At 45.9% G+C, this 19573-nt stretch overlaps 1 protein-coding gene across 1 annotated transcript in view; it reads left to right on the top strand.

Annotated features, from left to right (window-relative positions):
• GLG1 (golgi glycoprotein 1) overlaps positions 1-19573 on the top strand; it is a 117993-nt gene that overhangs the window by 89064 nt on the left and 9356 nt on the right. The window contains exons 9-21 of the mRNA XM_052655251.1: positions 593-714; positions 2177-2278; positions 4073-4226; positions 5180-5317; positions 7463-7549; positions 8789-8851; positions 9599-9712; positions 10571-10659; positions 12210-12327; positions 13903-13995; positions 16297-16434; positions 18302-18425; positions 19277-19419. Coding sequence (XP_052511211.1) covers positions 593-714; positions 2177-2278; positions 4073-4226; positions 5180-5317; positions 7463-7549; positions 8789-8851; positions 9599-9712; positions 10571-10659; positions 12210-12327; positions 13903-13995; positions 16297-16434; positions 18302-18425; positions 19277-19419 — 1485 coding nt within the window. The remainder of the gene's footprint in view (positions 1-592; positions 715-2176; positions 2279-4072; positions 4227-5179; positions 5318-7462; positions 7550-8788; positions 8852-9598; positions 9713-10570; positions 10660-12209; positions 12328-13902; positions 13996-16296; positions 16435-18301; positions 18426-19276; positions 19420-19573) is intronic.

Below are 19573 nucleotides of genomic sequence, written 5' to 3'. Positions count from 1 at the left end.
CAAGCTCTGGTTTATCTCTTAGATATATTAAAAAAGTTGAGAAAAAATAGGAAATTACAAGTAATATTATATTCTTATTTTCTATAATTGATATTTCTTACAACTGAAATCTCACATCTCCTTTTAATGAACCAGAGTATACTTGTTTTATGCCAGTGTCTTTGCAGCAGTGTCTTTTCAAACTCTAGATTTTTAAGACCAAATCCGATCTCTTATTGGAAATATCTTCTGGTGACTCTTCTCCACTCAGGTCTGGCTTGGCACTGAATATCAAATTTATAATAATTTGATTAACAGATATGAGGAAAGAGGCAGCTTTTATGTTGTAAGGTTCTTTTGTTCCGCAAATATCCAGGGATGGTTCATACAGGCAGGCACGCTATCCCTACGATGAGTTACAATCCTGCAGAGTAGGGGAACCAGTTGCAACATATTTGACCAGAGCTGTTGAGCTTGGCCAGTGACAACCGTAGTACTTTGTTAGCAGTACATTGTGATATCCCATACTGAGAACTGATTAAAGATACAACACTGCTCACCCTAGATGTTAAGTGACTTTCTTTCTTCCTTCTTTTTTTTTTTTTCAACCCAGCTTCAAACACTGATTCAGGAGACTGACCCTGGTGCAGATTACCGCATTGATAGAGCTTTGAATGAAGCTTGTGAATCTGTAATACAGACAGCCTGCAAACACATAAGATCCGGAGACCCAATGTAGGTTATCTTGTTTGTGGTATTTATGCACATATTGTATCTGGCAGCGCAGCATGGGGAACATAGCCTCAAATGACTTTCGGATGGTTCAACAACTGAAATTTCATGAAACAGGAACACATACCAGCTTTTGTTAAGACTAGTGTTGGGACTGAGACCTGGGCTCTGCCTCATCTGTGAGGTAGAGAACCTAGTCCTGGCTTTGTCGTGATGTCTGTTGACAGTGACTGCGAATGCACAGTCTTAGACGTTAGGTCACTGAATCGTTCTGCTTAATGGCCAAATAAAAGAGAAAGTCTCAGGATAAAATGATACATGCTTTGTTTGGCTGTATACTTTCCATTCCATTTGTATATTGACTCATATACGTTGGCTTCTTGACAATTATTGGAGAGTAATTAATTATACTTGAAATAAAACACAAAATGTGGTGGTTGGAAGGGTTCATTGTGGACACAGTGAACTCTGAAGTTACATCCAAGATCTAGGAAAGCTGTAAAATGCTATGATAAATCACTGGAGTCTCACATATTGACTTTATCCTATATGATATACAAATAGCTGTTAAAACCAGGTTGCAAGAAAGAACAGGTTTCCCATTCTGGAAAAATCTTTATAGCCTGCAGCCAGCAGTGCCCAACTGTGTAAAACAAATGCAGCCCACGTTTCTCACCGTTCTGCTATGCATACCCTCCAGCTGTTCATGCTGGGGTAAGAGGTTAGAGAAAGGTCTTCTTCCTTAAGGAAGGAGGTTGGAGGAAGTAGACAGACACTGTGAAGACTGACTATTTACCAACAGGAAAACAACTCGGCCAACTGTTAAGGAGGCGGGGGGTCGGGGGAATACCTACAGATGAAATAGATTTAAGATACTATCAATTAAATGCAGGATGTAGACCTTTTCTCGGTCCTGATTTGAACAGACGTGAAAAGGCATGAGACAATTGGAAAAATTTTGAAAGCTGACAGGATATTTCATTATGTTAAGGATCTTTAAATTAATTTCTTTGATGGATAAAGGTATTATGTTTCCATATTATAGAGAAACATGCTGAAGTATTTACAAATGAAATGATAGAGTATCTGGGATTTACTTCAAAATATCATCTAAGGGGGTATAAGGTTAAAACAAACTTGGCCGTAGATTGATAAAGCTATGGGAGGGGAAGATGGACATTATATGATTCTCTACTCTTGTATGGGTTGGAAGTTTCTCATAATAAACAGCTAATTATAAAGCAGCTGCACGCAGATCTTGTATAAGCTGAGTGCTCAGTGCTAAGTGGCTCTGAAGTTGATAGCAGGCAGAGTCACGGTTAGGTTGAGTGATTCTTGGGAAAGTGAGTTCCTGATTGCCTAGGAAGATAGCTGAACGGCGTTTTCTGCAGACAAGGAAGCACGGTATGAGAGTTCTGAGCCAGAACTGTCCCTTGTTACAATTTCACCCCTGTTTTCTGCGCAGGATCCTCTCGTGCCTGATGGAACATTTATACACAGAGAAAATGGTGGAGGACTGTGAACACCGCCTCTTAGAGCTACAGTATTTCATCTCCCGAGATTGGAAGTGAGTGTTCTGAAGCCGTAAGAAGCGTAGGCTCTGCCTGTTCTCCTGGATAGCCACTGTCCTTCACGTTTGTTTTTTTAAATGATCACTAGTAATTTGTTTTTGTTGAGTTGTGGGATAGCTGGCACTCTGATCTCCAGAAAAACCTCTTTCTTGCTTTCAGAACAGTATCTAAAGGGAGAGACAGCCCCTGCAGGTCTGTCCCCGTGTCCCCATTAATTACTACGTTGGCAGGCAGGGCCAGGTGTTTCTGATATCACAGACATCCATCTGGAAAGAACTTGGGCACCTGTGGAGCAGCAGAAGCATCTTCGAATACATCTCTAAGAAGAGAGTAGTGATTTTTAATTTTTATTGATTTGTCTTGGGTATGGGATTTTACTTTATTTCTGTGACTAATTCAAAGTCATTAAATTTATCCTATCTTAAGAAGCTCTTATCAATAAATGGCAACTTGATTGTCTTCTCATCCTGTTAACCAGACAAGCAGGGAGGGAGGTGAACTGAAAGACTCTGTCACAGTCAGAATAACTGTTGTGTTGGCTGCAGCCTCTCACTCTTCCCACACCTTATTTTCCCTTCCCGCCTCTGGACCAGGCTGCTCTTCCTGCCCCTCAAGTTGAGCTGCTTCCTGATTCAGTTGTTTTTAGCTGCTGTGCTTTGGTCATTTTTTTTTTTTCCTGGTGATTAATATATGTTTTACCCCCATACTTTACTGAAAAGAGATTGTTTGAAGACTCAGTGTGTTCTTGTTTCCTCAAGTTAGCTCCTGAAAGGACTTCAGAAAGTGGGGTGGGGATTTCCTCATGCTTACTCATGCCGTCTAAACTGAAGTAGCAAAGAGCTAACTGAGTCTATTACCTTAAAAATTATGTCTTGGGTTTTGGTTTCTAATGTCTTTTGGTTTTTTTCTTTTCTGTGATTCCTTCGTCCATGATCAAAAGATGCTTCACAGTCTTCATACTTTTAATTGGAAGACAATTGCTTTATAATATTGTGTTGGTTTCTGCCACACATCAGCGTGAATCAGGCATAGGTGTTTGTACGTCCCCTCCCTCTGGAACATCCCTCCCACCTCCCACCCTGTGCTTCACAGTCTTTAAAGCTGCTTATTAAATATTAGCCTTTTTCCTCCCATTAAGTAGCGCTCCCTCAAATTTGACATTACCATGTAGACAGAATGAAATATCCACTGGTCTGATTTGGAGATGCATCTGGCTCATCACCTAACTCACTGTCTCCAGAGTCAGAATTAACTGTCAGAAAAGGTTTTTAGATTGGTAAGCATGTACAGGTACACTAAAAATGTAACTGCCTTACCTCGCGTAGGAAACTGCTAGAAAGGAACTTGAGTAGATTATTCATCTTGTCCTTTTCTGATCTTGATGAATCTAGTATAGCAAGTAGGATTGAATTATACTCACACTTGGAAAAAAGTGTTCAGGAAAAGTTGCCAAGTGCCTGGTGATCGCTACAGCCCTCGTTGTCTCCTTTCAGCCAGGGCATGTGAATGCCGAGTCTGTCATTGTAACGTCGTGTGCCTTACACTGCAAGATACCATCTTTGAGGCAGAACTTAAATCTTCTGTTTTAAGGGTTAAACTTCTCCAGACTGACTACTGTGTGTTCTCGAAGAACAGAATTCAGAAATATACTTGTGCTTACCTGCTTTCTCCAGTACCCTGGAAATGATTGTCGACCGGTATGCAGACAAGCACCTTGCGAAACCCCTTAGCAAGTCATTGGGAGGAAAGGCACAGAAAGACTAACTGTCTCTGAACCCTTAACCCTACAGGCTGGACCCTGTCTTGTACCGCAAGTGCCAGGGAGATGCATCGCGTCTTTGCCACACCCACGGTTGGAATGAAACCAGTGAACTCATGCCTCCCGGAGCCGTGTTCTCCTGCTTATACCGCCATGCCTACCGCACTGAGGAGCAGGGCAGGAGGGTATGCATTCGACGCTGACTCCATTTCTTCCTGTCGGTCGTTTGTTTAATTCGTTTGCTACAAACTGTTGTGATTCTTGTTCCTCCTAGAACAACTGTCAGTGTATCTGGCGAAGAGGGTTACTTCATTACTTGAAGGTTCTTCATTCAGTGACTGTACATAGAGTTATTCTACCACCTTCTTCCCATCTGATTTTATGTTTTTAACAAAGTGAGAGGACATTTCTGGTTTTTCTTTATGTTACCAAAATCTAAATAGACAAGTAGACAGATTCTGCCACCCTAATTTTATGTAGCTTTAAAGACCCATTAGAAGCTCTTACCCAAGACGTAAAGGGCTGTTAGGCGTCTGCGCTTGGCGGAAGGACCCATAATGCCTGTACTGATGAGGCCTCCCCCAGGTGCACTGGGGGCGCTGCAGCCTCCTCACCCACTCCTGGTATTCCTCTGCCCAGAGTGCTACCTCTTGTTGGGAAATTTGTGTATGCTTGGCAACATTTGCTGCCTGCCCGTCCCATACTGTTTATTCTCTCTTAAATCAGGACCAGCATTCTACTCCACGTTCACAGAGTCGTGGCACATTAGTTTAGCTAAACAAAAAAACTCCCCACCTTATCCAGACAGATCCCTTTCACATTCTAATCGACATTTGACTTACAGTATTATATGTTTCATGTGTACAGCGTAGTGACTTGGTCCTAGCTCACATTTATCAGGATCCTCTGAGAAAAGGATAGTGTTTCATACAATATTTTAGAAAATGCTGAATGTATCATCGCATTCCAAGAGGTAAAGGTGTTCAGAAGCCTCCTAGAACATTTAATTTTTCTTCTGGAAGAGATGAGATACAGAGTTTGGTTCACATAACTGTAAAGATGTATCAGTTTTCTGATGATAGATTTTTCTATATCTCGTGTCGTTCGGTTAGTATTTTGCGGCTTATTTCTCATATAGCTCTCACGGGAATGCCGGGCTGAAGTCCAGAGGATCCTCCACCAGCGTGCCATGGATGTTAAGTTGGACCCCGCCCTCCAAGACAAGTGCCTGATCGATCTGGGGAAATGGTGCAGTGAGAAAACAGAGACGGGGCAGGTAGGTGGCAAAGTGACCTGTTTATCCCATGGTGACAACAGTAATGCTGGTCCCGACGAGCATTTACGTGGACTAGGCACCGTGAAATCCATCTCCACGGACTTCACAGAGGGATTTGTTATGTTATTCATTGTTCTCTCTATAAGAAATCCTGAGGAAAAGGTTCCCTTTGGTCTCTGTAATTGTACTTCTCCTAAGCAGCTAGTTTGGTTTAATGTTACAGTTATTACATTTTATAACTGATTGTTTTCTCTCCTTGTGTTGCCTCTTGAAAAGCCTTGAGCCAAAGATATAGCCTTCCTTTAGCAAGCGTATAAGATTTTGTTGTAGGCATTTTGTGTACTGACTTGCTACTGGCTTCATTCCACTTTCCTTAAAGTTTCCCTTTTTTTTTAACTTATTTTTAATTTATTTTATCTTGCTTTTTTTTTTTTCTTTTATAAGGTACGTCCAGTCCTTTTGAGGGAAGGCAGGGTATAAATATATACAGGGTATAAATATTTACACTGATAGGTAAATACTGATATGCATGAATAGTGTATGTGCTTGCCCTACCACAGATCTAAAAGAGATGTAGGAATGGAATTATATTTTCCACTTAGTAATTGATACAACTGATGTTCAGAGAAATGAAGTGTATTGACTTTCTTGCTCAGAGCTCATAACCCTAGCCAGGTACTTGTTACATTTTATTATATAACCTCTTCAGGAAAGTGTAGAAGAGGACTAGTCCCAAGAATCAGGTACGTGCTCTAAGTGGCTTGTTAGGATCTTGTGCCTAGTTAAAAAAAAAAAAAAAGATAGGTAAGATATGTTACTGCATCCAGCACAATAAGTGGGAAGATGGCTTATCTTTCATCTCTAGGTGAAGGAACCCAGCAGTGCGAAGCAGCTGCTAGTTTAAAGCCCCGTTAATACTAGAACGAGGCATGAACAGTTCCAAAACACCCTCTGGGATTAAACTAGTAAAAAGTCACATATGCAGGAACTGGACAGTTTTTTAAAGCAACATGACGCCTCCTCAGATCTGTTGGCCTGGGAATATCATTTTTGGCCGTCTGTTTCCTGGGCCTGCTGTAGTTCTGTCGAGTTTATTGTTAGAAAATGCCATATAATTTAGCTTTCTGCTGCCTATGTCTAATGAAACAAGGGATGTGGTCATATGGAGTCCCACGAAACAGTTTCCTTTCATACCCTCTGTAAAGTAACAGTGAGAAAGCTTTACAGCCCATCACTATTGAGTTAAACTTAGGAAATGAGTTTACAAATGGAATTTTCCCTTTAGGCATTTATCTCCTCCCAAAAGTTTTATGCATTTTCCTTTAGGGTCCCCCACCCCTTCACTCCCTTTCTGACTCTTGTATAATTCCTGCAGTCCTTCTCCTCCCCTTCCATTCTGATTCCAAAACAGATTCTTGCAGAATAGTCAGGAAGTTAAACTTAATCCTTTAACAGAGCCCTTTGCTGAGAAATAGCTGTTCGTGTGCTTTGGGAAAGTAAGCTAAATGTAAAACGTAAAGCCTCTAGGTGTAATAATAGACTGGTGTTGCAAGGTAGCTCCAGCTCAGCCCCCAAGTAAGATAGCGTTTAGTTACTCAAGCTCCAGTGCTCACCTGTTGTGCAGGTGCCCTCAGAGGATCCTTTCATGCGGGCAAGGGCTAGAGTCCCAGGTTTGATTTGCAGGACCTATTCATTCTCTACTGTGTTTTAGACCCTGTGCCCCCAGGCTGCTTTGCCCGTGAGGAGTCTTAAAATACGCCATCTCTTGCACTGTATATTTTGTCCAGTGATTATCATGAAAGTACAGATTAGCAGGGTGTTCACGGAATGGAATGAAGGCCTATAAGATCTTCAGACTCTGAGAACACCTGAACGTTGACTCTTTGTGGCCTTACCAGTTTGGCCTTCTGAAGGATTGGCATGGTTGCTGTACTTCTTTGACCCTCTTAACCTCCCTGATACGTCAAATCATTCATTATCTTTTCAACAATCCCAATTGGGGGAATCAAGTAAAGCTTTAGCATTTTGTTCAGTGAAGTCATTTTAAAAAGAGGAGACCTCTGTAAAGGAAGTGGACACTGTTATCTCATCTCCCTTTGATCGTTGGTATAATTAACATGCTAAGAGCTTGTCTTGTCTTTGCAGGAGCTTGAGTGCCTCCAGGATCATCTCGATGACTTAGCTGTGGAGTGCAGAGACATAGTCGGCAACCTCACTGAGTTAGAATCTGAGGTACGCAGTTTGCAGCTAGTGGAAGGAAAGTGCCCTGCCAGCAGCCTTTCTTTCCTTCTTAGTTCTGCTGTTTCTAGACTCTTGAGAGAGCAGCTTCTCTGTAGAACAAAAGCAACCTTGTCAGATTGCCTGCTTGCTTTATCAAAAAGAGTATTGTGATGCTTCCTGAACCCCTTTCCTCGTTTCTCCAGCATTTAGCCTTTTGATCTGCTTCATAAATTGGAATTAACACAGTGACTAGACCAGTATTAGCCACATTCAAGGATAGCCCAAGCACTCCTATTCTGTCATCCTTCAGCTCTTTCAGTTAGATCATTTGGTAATATGTGTTCACTGAAATAAAAGCCTGGAATTTGCAGTTAAACGTGGAAGACTGATTACATGTGTTTTTCTTTGTTCCATCCTAAAACCCACTAAAATATAAAAAGTGAGATTTAAAAAAGCTTCTAAGCATAGGCATACTATTTCAAAATACAGAGATTATCATTGAAAGGGAGGCAGTTAAAAATGCTTAAGTTGTTTTGTAGGGCCAGACATCAGGGCTGTTTTATCATTAGCCTTTTAGAACTATTCAAGTTGTCAAAATGGGCAATATATAAAATATATAAAATTATATTTCTCAGGGTCTTTTTTTTTTTCACTTCTATTTTTCAGAAGCGTGCTGCCTTCTTTTATCTCCTGTCAGCTTCTGTCTTATTCCCATCATCCTTGTGGGCTAATGAGGACATTCTGGGGTGTGCAGCTCTTTAAAGGACAATGTTATTTCAGCAGCTGGTGCTGCACAGCAGTTACTGCCCTAGAAGGCGGTTAGTGTGTGTTCCCAAAAGGCAGCGGTTTGTCATCTGGTCTGATGGCAGGGTGATAGATGTCAGTTACTCCTGTTTTCATTTTGAACTACTTGGCTCTGGGGAGAAACTCCAAAGGCTTTACATACTCTAGTATTATTTGTAAATTTTTTTTCTCCCCACTGCTCTTAATCCTGCCTTCCCTCTTGTTCAAGCGCAAGGGGCATCTGCCTCTGGAAAACTCGCCTTCCACAGTGCTGTGAAGGAACATTAGAGGAGGAGCGTAGCACCTCTGTTCATGCTGAGGCACTCACTGAAATGCTGGGAAAGCTCCCAAGCGCACTTAATGGGTTATTTACCCATCAGATGACACTGACGCAGAGAAAGAAACAGCTCCTTCCCCCACCCCTGGCCCTTTCTAAAGCAGAATTACTCATGTTTTAATTTTCTACAGGATATTCAAATAGAAGCCTTGCTGATGAGAGCCTGTGAGCCCATCATTCAGAACTTCTGCCATGTAAGTGACATCTGGAGGAACATGGGTTAGAACCAATTTCACTAGGGCTCTGGCCCCCACGTGCATTGGACTTACAATGCCCACATTATTCCTGAGTGATAACCAACTTTAACAAGTTAAAGTTGAAAATGTAAACAACATCAGGAGGAGTCAGGAGGAGTCCGCCACCCTGGGAAACCCTGTTTGCTGACCCCTCGTGGACGGCCAGAGAGGTGGTTAGAAGCCCTTGCAAGATGCCCTTTGTAAGGGGAGGAGAAGGGGGAACCCCCTTGGCAGGACTGAGTTGCCTTCAATACACACCACCAAGATTTGTTAACAGTGGGGTGTCTCTCCCCTTTCAGCTGTCTCCTACCTGCTGTTGAGGGAATTCTGTTACTTTATGACCCACTGAGCTACCTGAATTGTGGGAGTGAAGCATGCTCAGGATCCATAGGAGCCTTGACAGCCAGGAGACAATGTTAGATGTTACCCCCAAGCCTGCCGCCCGCTCCATATAAGGAGAGGAGTTAAAAGAACTGCATAGCACACGTTTTTATTGGAGCTTCGTGCAGGCAACTGGCTGTGTAAATCTCCTCTCACTGAGCATTGGTCCCTCACTTCTCAGGCTTGTTTGCACATAATCTCTGGTGTGCCTTATTTGTAATGGCTCTAGAAACAGTCACGTTTGCATTTTTGCCTGGGCTGGGGTGCGGGGTGTGTTCGAGAATGGTTACAGATGAAGTGTTAAGTGTGCTCTGCCTTCCCCAGGATGTGGCAGATAACCAGATAGACTCTGGGGACCTGATGGAGTGTCTGATTCAGAACAAACACCAGAAGGATATGAACGAGAAGTGCGCCGTCGGAGTCACCCACTTCCAGCTGGTCAGTAGTGCCCGGCACGTCCTTCTTGTCTCCAGTGATTAGGCTGTTGAACCTATTCCTCTTTCAGGACATCAGAGCACCTCTTCAGTGAAAAATCATTTTTTCCAAATACCTGTTTAGTGCAGCAGCTCAGATGGGTATCAGTACACTAGGATCTAAGCCTTTCTTTCTTTTAAATCATGCTACCCAGGTCTGGCATTTGAATAAGAAGATTAAACCATAGTCTTCGTAGTTACCCCAGGCCTAAGTGACGTGTTTCTAATAAAGCAAGCACTTCCTTGCCAGGAGGATGAGATCTAGTCATCTTTGTAAAACCAACCTCTTCTTGGGGCACTAGCCTCCCTGACTGCTTCCTCGAGTGCTTCTCAGGGCCTCTGGACTGCGGGCACTGGGAGACGGGGCAGAATAGACACACCCTGCCCTCGGCCGTCTGGGTGCATTCTGGTGAGAGAAACGCAAAAACACATTTACATATAAGCGTATAGTTTCAGCTGAGTTTGTGAAGAAAAATAAAGCAGCGTAAGGCCTGCAGGGTTATGCAGAAAGAGGACTCGAGAAGGAGGTGTTTGAATGGAAGCGTCAAGGAAGTGAGGCAGCACGCCGCGAGGAGACCTCTGGGGAGAGGCCCCGCCTGTGTGTGGCTGGAAGCCGGCGTGCCTGGGAGCGGAAGATCAGAAGATTGTGCTTCCTGGGAGCGTGCCATGGGGAGCTCCGCAAGCCAGGGAGCCTGAGGGAGACAGGGTTGTGCCGGCCGGGAGGCGGGCTGCTGCAGACAGCATGTGAGCACAGTTACGCCCGGCACTGCGGGTGAGGCCTTGCCGCAGAGCTGCTGATTTTCTTTCCCATCCTCTTGTTCAGGTGCAGATGAAGGATTTTCGGTTCTCTTACAAGTTTAAGATGGCCTGCAAGGAGGACGTGTTGAAACTTTGCCCCAACATAAAGAAGAAGTATGTAGCTTTTAACTGATTCGTTCTGCCTCGCTCTGGCCCCTCTTGGCTGCTGGATGAGTAGCTGAGATGTCAGGCAGCCAGCCACCGTCTGGGAGGGCAACCTCCTGCACACCCCCTTGGTGTTACAGCCGAGCCCCGTCTGGGAGGGTGACCTCCTGCACACCCCCTTGGTGTTACGGCTGAGCCCCGTGTGGGAGGGTAACCTCCTGCACACCCCCTTGGTGTTACGGCCGAGCCCCGTGTGGGAGGGTGACCTCCTGCACACCCCCTTGGTGTTACAGCCGAGCCCCGTCTGGGAGGGTGACCTCCTGCACACCCCCTTGGTGTTACGGCCAAGCCCCGTGTGGGAGGGTGACCTCCTGCACACCCCCTTGGTGTTACGGCCGAGCCCCGTGTGGGAGGGTGACCTCCTGCACACCCCCTTGGTGTTACAGCCGAGCCCCGTCTGGGAGGGTAACCTCCTCCACACCCCTTTGGTGTTACAGCCGGACCCTGTCTGGGAGGGTAGCCTCCTGCACACCCCCTTGGTGTTACGGCCGAGCCCCGTCTGGGAGGGTAACCTCCTGCATACCCCTTTGGTGTTACAGCCGGACCCTGTCTGGGAGGGTGACCCCCTGCACACTTCCTTGGTGTTACGGCCAGACCCCGTCTGGGAGGGAGACTTCCTACACACCCCCTTGGTGTTACAGCCGGCCACCGTCTGGGAGGGTGACCCCCTGCACACCCCCTTGGTGTTAGGGCCGGGACCCAGGCTGCCTGGACAGAGCCTCTCTGTGGCAGCCGAGAGCCACACCTGGCGGTAGTTCTGAAGTGGGGAGACTGTGGCCTAAAGGAGCATTGTTTCATTTCCCCGTGCAGACCGCCTAACTGATGAAGCAGATAGAGCTTTGTGTACTTAGGTGAGCAGGTTGCAGTGTGGAGAGGAGGTTAGCTGATGTCCTCGGGCATCATCCCATTGCATCATCTCTCAGGGAAGCCACACAGGCCTTCAGTGAGTGAGAGAGTAGTAAAGAAACCAACACTTCATTCATCTAGGAACCAGGTCCTAATGAGGAGAACGATGAGCTTGGATAGCATGGCTTCCCAAGTTCTATGCTGCTCTTCGCAGAAGTGAACTTCTGGAACGCATTTCCCCTCAGATAAACCAGGTTCCCATTTTTGCTTAGGTTTCTATCCTTTTCAGAGTATATTTTCACAGTGTAGCAAAGACACTGTCCAGAGTTGAGAGTGGAGTAGCATTCCCCTCTGGTCACATGTATTTGACAAGTGGTAAACTGTCCTTGCACACACGTCCCCTCTGTGGGCTCCCCACCAGCCAGGCATGTTGTCGGCATTTGGGCTGGGGCCCAGTGTTTGTGACGTGTACAGTCAAATTGCTGCATTGAGCGCTCTGAAAACACAGTGAGACTTAACAGGAAAGGCATTCAGAACATGGTAAAGGGGTACATGGGCCCTGGAGGGCTGGTGTGGCCCCTGCCCCAGCCCAGGTCTCGGCTGTCTGCTTCTCTGTGGCTCCAGCCCAGTTCAGGCCTCTTCTTTCCACGCAGGGTGGACGTGGTGATCTGCCTGAGCACCACAGTGCGCAACGACACTCTCCAGGAAGTCAAGGAACACAGGGTGTCCCTGAAGTGCCGCAAGCAGCTACGGGTGGAGGAGCTGGAGATGGTAATGCCTGGGAGCACAGCCTCTGGTCCCAGGAACCACAGGGCAGGGTTTAGAGAGCTGGGTGAAGGGCGAGGGCAAATGGGAAGATTTTAGCCACAAGCGTGATGGTTAAGACTTCAAGCTGTGTGCTAAAGTTTTACCAGAGGACAGCTTCTCATTTCCCTTTTTTTTTTTAACATGATTAAATATTTTTTACCACATGTAACTGGAAGCCCAGATGTAAGTAAGACAAGCTGTGAGCGTGTGATGCCGGTCATTGCATCAGTAATGTCCTCAAGGGTCGAGGTCTCTCCCTTCGTGCTCTGCTGTCCTTGGGCACCAGCGTCGTCATTAAGGCTGGTTTCCCTCATGGCTGCACAGTGGCTGCCCGCAACACCCGGGCCACCTGCTCCAATACTGGTCTCCAGCAGGAAACAGAAACGAGAAAACTGACCCCGCATGAAACAGAGGCCCTCCTCTCCGATCGGATTGTGTAGTTTGAGATCTGTGGCCTGTCCCCCGTCAGGGGGCACTCACTGATGAGCTTACTTATGATCAAGGTGGGTGTTGGGGAGGCGCCCAGTGTACACTGTGAGAGGACACCTTCCACTTTACTTTTGAGGTGAGGCCCAAGCCATGTTAAGACAGCTAAAAATATGTATTAATTTTATGTTTTGTATTTTGAATCGTATTTATCTCACCTCAGTTCAGTTCAGTCGCTCAGTCGTGTCTGACTCTTTGCGACCCTGTGGACTGCAGCACTCCAGGCCTCCCTGTCCATCACCAACTCCCGGAGCTTGCTCAAACTCATGTCCATTGAGTCAGTGATGCCATCCAGCCATCTCATCCTCTGTTGTCCCCTTCTCCTCCTGCCTTCAGTCTTTCCCAGCGTCAGGGTCTTTTCCAGTGAGTCAGTTCTTCGCATCAGGTGGCCAAAGTACTGGAGTGTCAGCTTCAGCATCAGTCCTTCCAGTGAATATTCAGGACTGATTATCTTTCAGGACTGATTTCCTTTAGGATTGACTGGTTTGATCTCCTTGCAGTCCAAGAGACTCTCAAGAGTCTTCTTGAGAAGACTCATTCGAAGCAGAAAGTAGTAATGAACACGAGAGAACACTAATATCCCCAAAGTTGCATGACCAGGTTTCCACATGTAGAGGTGGTAATTCAGTGGTAATTGCGTTTTAAGTGGAGCTGGCCTATGCATCCTTTTATAATAGAAACTTTGGGTCCCTAATGTGAACGTGGCTCTTTCAATAAAATAATAAGAATAAAAGTAGAATCCTACTTCCATATGATTTTAGCTTTCAAAGTGGTTTCCACATCATACTACCTTATTTCATCTCACAGCAGTCCTGTGAAGGGGCCAGAGTAGAATGGCAGCATTTCATTTTGCAAAGAAAGTCCAAGGCCGGGGAGCTAGATAGTGGCCAGACTGAGACTCAGCCCTCCTCCCATTATCGCGGTGGCCCCTGCTGCCGCCTAACTGGATGGCAGATATGGGCACCAGACGAGGTCAAGTCAACAAATGGGTAGAGCAGTTGATGTCACCAGCGCAGAGTAAGCTCACTTTCCCATGCTGGCTCTCTCATACAGACAGAGGACATCCGCCTGGAACCAGATCTGTACGAAGCCTGCAAAGGTGACATCAGGAACCACTGTTCCACTGTGCAGTATGGCAACGCGCAGGTAACTTTTGGGGTTTTATTATTTGATGGTGAAAGTAGTATGAAGGTATCTTTTTAATAATTTTCTGCGGTAGGATAGGTCCCATCCTGTCCTGCCTGATCATCCCTTCTTAAGCCACCTCAAGCAGAGTACTTTTGCTCACCTTCATTCCTCTTTGCCAGCGATTCATTCTCTTCCTTCTCTCTGGTTACCTTGTCCTCCCCACCTTGCCTGCCTAGTAAACTCCCAGTGACCCTTCCAGCGCCTCCTCCTGTCTATAGCTTTCCCAACACTCTGCACCTCCAAAATTCGTTTTTCTCCCATTTGGTCCCATTGCACAGAAGTTCTTAACTGGAGGTCACATAACCACCGTGGGAGCTTTTTTTGTTTTCCCCTCTAATTCACAGAACAGGGCCCTAGCCAGAATCACCAGGAATGAGATGCAGTGAAGTGCTTTTGTTTCAGTGTTCTTCTGATGCCGGGCCTACCTCTTGTGGCTCGTGGCATTGCCACAGTGCTTCAGCCTCAGAGATGATGGCCTCGTTGTCTTCCAGTATCTGCTGCGGGCAATGCAAAGACCAGTGTCAGTCTGATTCTCAGCTCTGTGTGGTTAATCTACCTCTGAGTTTTCTCTGTGTCTTTAATGATCTGTAATTTCACTGTGCTGTAGTTAGATCTGGGTTTTGTTTTTATTATCCTTGTTGCCTCAGTCTCAGAATTCATGTCTTACTTCAGTTCAAGGAAATTCTCAGACATTGTTCTTTCAAAAATTCCCTTATTCTTCCTCCTGGAACTCCTCTTAGACATTTGGAACATCTGAATCTGTCCTCCATGTCCATTTCTCTTCCACGTTTTTCCTTTCTTTCTCTCTGTATACTACACTCAGGTCGTTCTTCAGTTCTGTTTCCCAGATTGGTAATTTATCATTTTAGGCTTTCCATTCTGCTCTTCAGAGAGACCACCAGTTGGATTTTGTCATTTCTTTTCTTTTTTTTCCCCCAATGTATGTATTTTAATAGAGAGCACTTACAGTTCCTTCTGCCCATCCCTTTTGACATTATTCACTTTTTAATGCATATGCCATGATCCCCCAGTACATTGTTACTAGGCTGTTATCAGTTAAATCAGCTAAAAATAAGAAAAATTTTATTTTTTTTCCTTTTCTAATGCTCTTCCTTTCTTTATGTAGATCCAAGGTTTTGACCTATGTATGTTTTCCCTTCTGCCTGAAGAACTTCTTTTTTTAACTTTTTTTTGAAAGCTGTATGTATGGATAATGAATTGCCTCAGTTTTTGCTTGTGTGAGAAAGTCTGTCTTCATTTTTTTTTTTTCTGTCTTTGTTTTTGAAAAACAGGTTTGCTGGATATAGAATGCTAGGTTGATGGATTTTTTTTTGTCTTACAGTACTTTATTTCACTCCATACTCTTTTATGCATAGTTTTGTTTCTTGTTTTGTTTGGTTTTTGTTTTTTAAGCCGTGCCATGCACACAGCCTTTGGGATCTTAGTTTCTTGACCGGGGATTGAACCTGCACCCCCTCACGGGTAGTGTAGAGTCTTAACCTCTGGCCCACCAAAGAAAGCCCTGCAGCTTCTGATGAGAGGTCCACTGTCAATCTTACGTCTGAATGTTACTTTTGTAGAGCTGCCAGATTTCCACAAACCAGGTTTAAACCAAATTTATTCTTTCACAGTCTCGAGGCCTGATCCCTGAAGTCAAGGTGTTGACAGACCTGCTGTCTCTCCCGAGGCTCTCGGCTGAAAGCTTCCTTGCTCTGTGCGTTTTCTGATGGCGCCAGTCCTTGACTTGGAGTCTCTGCCAGCATCCTTAACCCTCACCCTTCAGGGGCAAGGGTTGGGTCTGGTTCATACCTGGCATCTAATGCTCTATTCCCATATGATAAATGATGAGTTGAGCTGAACTTCCTGGCTTGTGCCTACTGTTGAGTCAGGGTTATTGCTGCAGGGAAAGGCAGAGAGCCTGATGTATGCTCCAAAAGAAATCTTACAAGAAACAACCCTGGAAGGGAGAAGAAACCAGGAATCTTGAGAGGGTTTCCTTCCCCACAGACTTCCAGTGCCGCCTGCTCGTCATCCATCATTTTTATACATTTGGTTTGCCTCTATCCCTGAGGTTGAGGATCCGTAAATCTAATTCTCCTTTGTGAGGAAATCCCGATTCCTGTTACCTAGGAATTAGGAATGGAAGATGCCCGGATAGAAAAATGAGGGATGCACTAAGAACTGAATGCGTTAGTCGGGAAACGTGGATTATCAATCCCTGATCCACCCCTTAACTTGTCCATAATTCTTATGCCTTAGATTATTGAATGTCTAAAAGAAAACAAGAAGCAGCTGAGCCCTCGTTGCCACCAGAAAGTGTTTAAGCTGCAGGAGACGGAGATGATGGACCCAGAACTAGACTACACACTCATGCGAGTCTGCAAGCAGATGATAAAGGTGAGGGCACTAGGGCCAGGGCCACAGAGACTACACGCTCACGCGAGTCTGCAAGCAGATGATAAAGGTGAGGGCTCTAGGGCCAGGGCCACGGAAGACTACACGCTCACGCGCGTCTGCAAGCAGATGATAAAGGTGAGGGCCCTAGGGCCAGGGTCACAGAAGACTACACACTCACGCGAGTCTGCAAGCAGACGATACAGGTGAGGGCTCTAGGGCCAGGGCCACGGAAGACTACACGCTCACGCGCGTCTGCAAGCAGACGATACAGGTGAGGGCTCTAGGGCCAGGGCCACAGAGACTACACGCTCACGCGCGTCTGCAAGCAGACGATACAGGTGAGGGCTCTAGGGCCAGGGCCACAGAGACTACACGCTCACGCGAGTCTGCAAGCAGATGATAAAGGTGAGGGCTCTAGGGCCAGGGCCACGGAAGACTACACACTCACGCGAGTCTGCAAGCAGACGATACAGGTGAGGGCTCCAGGGCCAGGGCCACGGAAGACTACACGCTCACGCGCGTCTGCAAGCAGACGATACAGGTGAGGGCCCCAGGGCCAGGGCCACAGAGACAGCAGCACGAGCGCCTTTCCCTGCACAGTGAAGGCGCACAGTCTTCCAGCGCCAGCCCGTGCTGTAGAGCTACGGCCATGGTTCTCGAACTCTGGCCCCTAGACCTGCAGCACCAGCACCACCTGGGAACCTGGACTCTCAGGCCCCGCCTGGCCTCTTGAGTCAGGCTCTGCAGGTGGTGGCTTCTGTTTTCACAAGTACCCACGGGTTCCAAGGCAGCTCCAGTTTGAGAACCACTAAGCCACAATGACTGACCTCACTTTGACCTGAGACACAAGAACATCGAGGCCCGCTGAATATGTGGTGAGTTTTGAGGTGGTTGGTGGAGGCCTACGGAAAAGCCACCATCAGATGTCCTGTCCACTGCCGTCTGTCTACCGCCATCGATGGCTGTTTTGGTCTACAAGTTCTTTTGGCTCTTTTGCGTCTCCAGTGAACGTCCCCTGCATCAGGGGTGACGAGATGTCATTCCTGGATCTGTGCATGCGTACAAAGAGATCAAAGTGCTAACCCCTTGTTTCAGCTTCCCTTTAAAATAAAGCGATACTTCTCACCCTGTCAGACAAACTCTAAAGAAAATTGTGAAAGTAAGAAGTCTCTTTAGGTGGGTCTGGAAGAATTGAGCCCTCTGTAAAAATGGAAATATCAGGTTGTGATTTGAGAGATCTTTCTAAGAATTTTTATGCCTTTTATAAAAAAAAAAAAAAAATCAATCACCAACCCACATCCCCATATTAAGACCAGTGGACTATAATTAACAGATGGTGGATTAGCAGATAGAGATGAGTTTATCACTAGTCAGAGTGAATCTCTGACTTCAGGGACACTAGCAAGTGTACAAGATCTGGCTCCACAGGATTTGTTAGGAGAATGAACCAGAAAGGTCATTTCCCCACATCCCTGCTCACATTGTTTGGTGGGTCATTCCTGAGTTTCCCATTGGAGTTGGGTAGATATGGTTTGAGGGCTGCATGGTCACGTAGCCCAACGTTACATTCATACGTCAACAGTATGTAAGTAAGCTCATGAGATGCCGTGTAATGTAGCATAGCCATGTAAATAGGGAATCAGTCCTATGCAAAATAAAAAACAGGAAGTAGAAAGAAATGGGAGAAGTATAGTAGAGAAGAGATAAAAGGGATCTGAAGGCTGGGTGCTTATTCAGGCTTGCTGTTTCTTTTGTCCCAAGTGATACCTTTAGGTTCTGTCGTAAGCTCCCTAGAAGATGTAAGAGTGATAAATATGGTGTTAACTGCCACATTTAACTACTTTTATAAAATTTTGTTTTTTTGCAGAGATTCTGTCCAGAAGCAGATTCTAAAACTATGTTGCAGTGTTTGAAGCAAAATAAAAACAGTGAATTGATGGATCCCAAATGCAAGCAGATGATAACCAAGCGCCAGATCACCCAGAACACAGGTGCCACCCTGGCTTCCCTGGTCCCACAGGGTGGAGCTTGAGAGGCGCGCAGTGGGCATATGCTTGCCTGATTAAACTGAAGGTGCTGTGGCGCCTGTGGCTGCTAAGAGTCTGGATGTAATAAGCAAAATGACTTCTTCCCTGAAGAGTATCCAGAGGAACACAGAGTCATGGGGAAGGGGAAGCTGAAAACACAGGGAACCCGCCGTTACAGGGCATCCAAAACAAATTAGGGCTGGAGTTCTTTGAAAGAGCCTGGGGGTTGAATAAAACTTCGTGCATGTGGCAGGAGAATGCATGGGTGACCTGTTTCAGAACAGAGACATTTAATCTCGAAGTTGCAAGACCTTGTAACTTAATGGTCAAATTGAGTTGGATATTCAGTGGTTTTGAATATGTATATTATGGGGAAGGGTACTGATGTCTGCATGATTTTTGTGAGGACTGCTTAGCATGTTGGTCTCAGTAGACCCTGCAGAGCTGCTGGGGAGTAGGATTCTCCGTATCTGCCCTTCCACCGCGTTATGTTGAGGATTTAAAATAGCGTCATGAAGGAGCTGCCTGGCAGGCTAGTGGTTAGGCTCCTCGCTCTCACTCTTGTGGCCCAGGTTCATCCCCTGGTCAGGGAACTAAGGTCCTCCAAGCCACAGGGAGGTAAATAAAACAAATAAAAAGAAGTAAATAATGAAATAAAACAGTGTAGTGAAGGAGCCCATGAAACATTTCCTGGGTTAAAAAACAATGGTGTCTTGATGGTCGCTGACATAATCTGCCCCTTTGGGTAAGGGGGTCTCAAGGCGTCTGAGCGTCCAGGTGGAGCGCTTCACCGTGCGCTTGCTCCTGCCTTCTAGATTACCGCTTGAACCCCGTGCTGAGGAGAGCCTGCAAAGCCGACATCCCCAAATTCTGTCATGGGGTCCTGACTAAGGCCAAGGACGATTCAGAGTTAGAAGGCCAAGTCATCTCTTGCCTCAAGCTGAGATACGCAGACCAGGTACACTGCCTTGGGCTTCGCACGAGGCCTCCACTAGTTCCAACGGCATTTTCTGTGGAGGTCCTTAGCTGACTGCCGCGTTCCCCAAGACTGTTCTCACATCTTCCCCGAGCCAGGGCCCCAGTGGAAAGCTAACATGTTCTGATAGGCTGAC

The sequence above is a fragment of the Budorcas taxicolor genome, chromosome 18, assembly GCF_023091745.1.
Source record: "Budorcas taxicolor isolate Tak-1 chromosome 18, Takin1.1, whole genome shotgun sequence".
In the NCBI taxonomy this organism is placed as follows: domain Eukaryota; kingdom Metazoa; phylum Chordata; class Mammalia; order Artiodactyla; family Bovidae; genus Budorcas; species Budorcas taxicolor.
The sequence above is the reverse complement of the archived record's forward strand: the minus strand, read 5'-3'. Positions and strand labels throughout refer to the sequence as shown.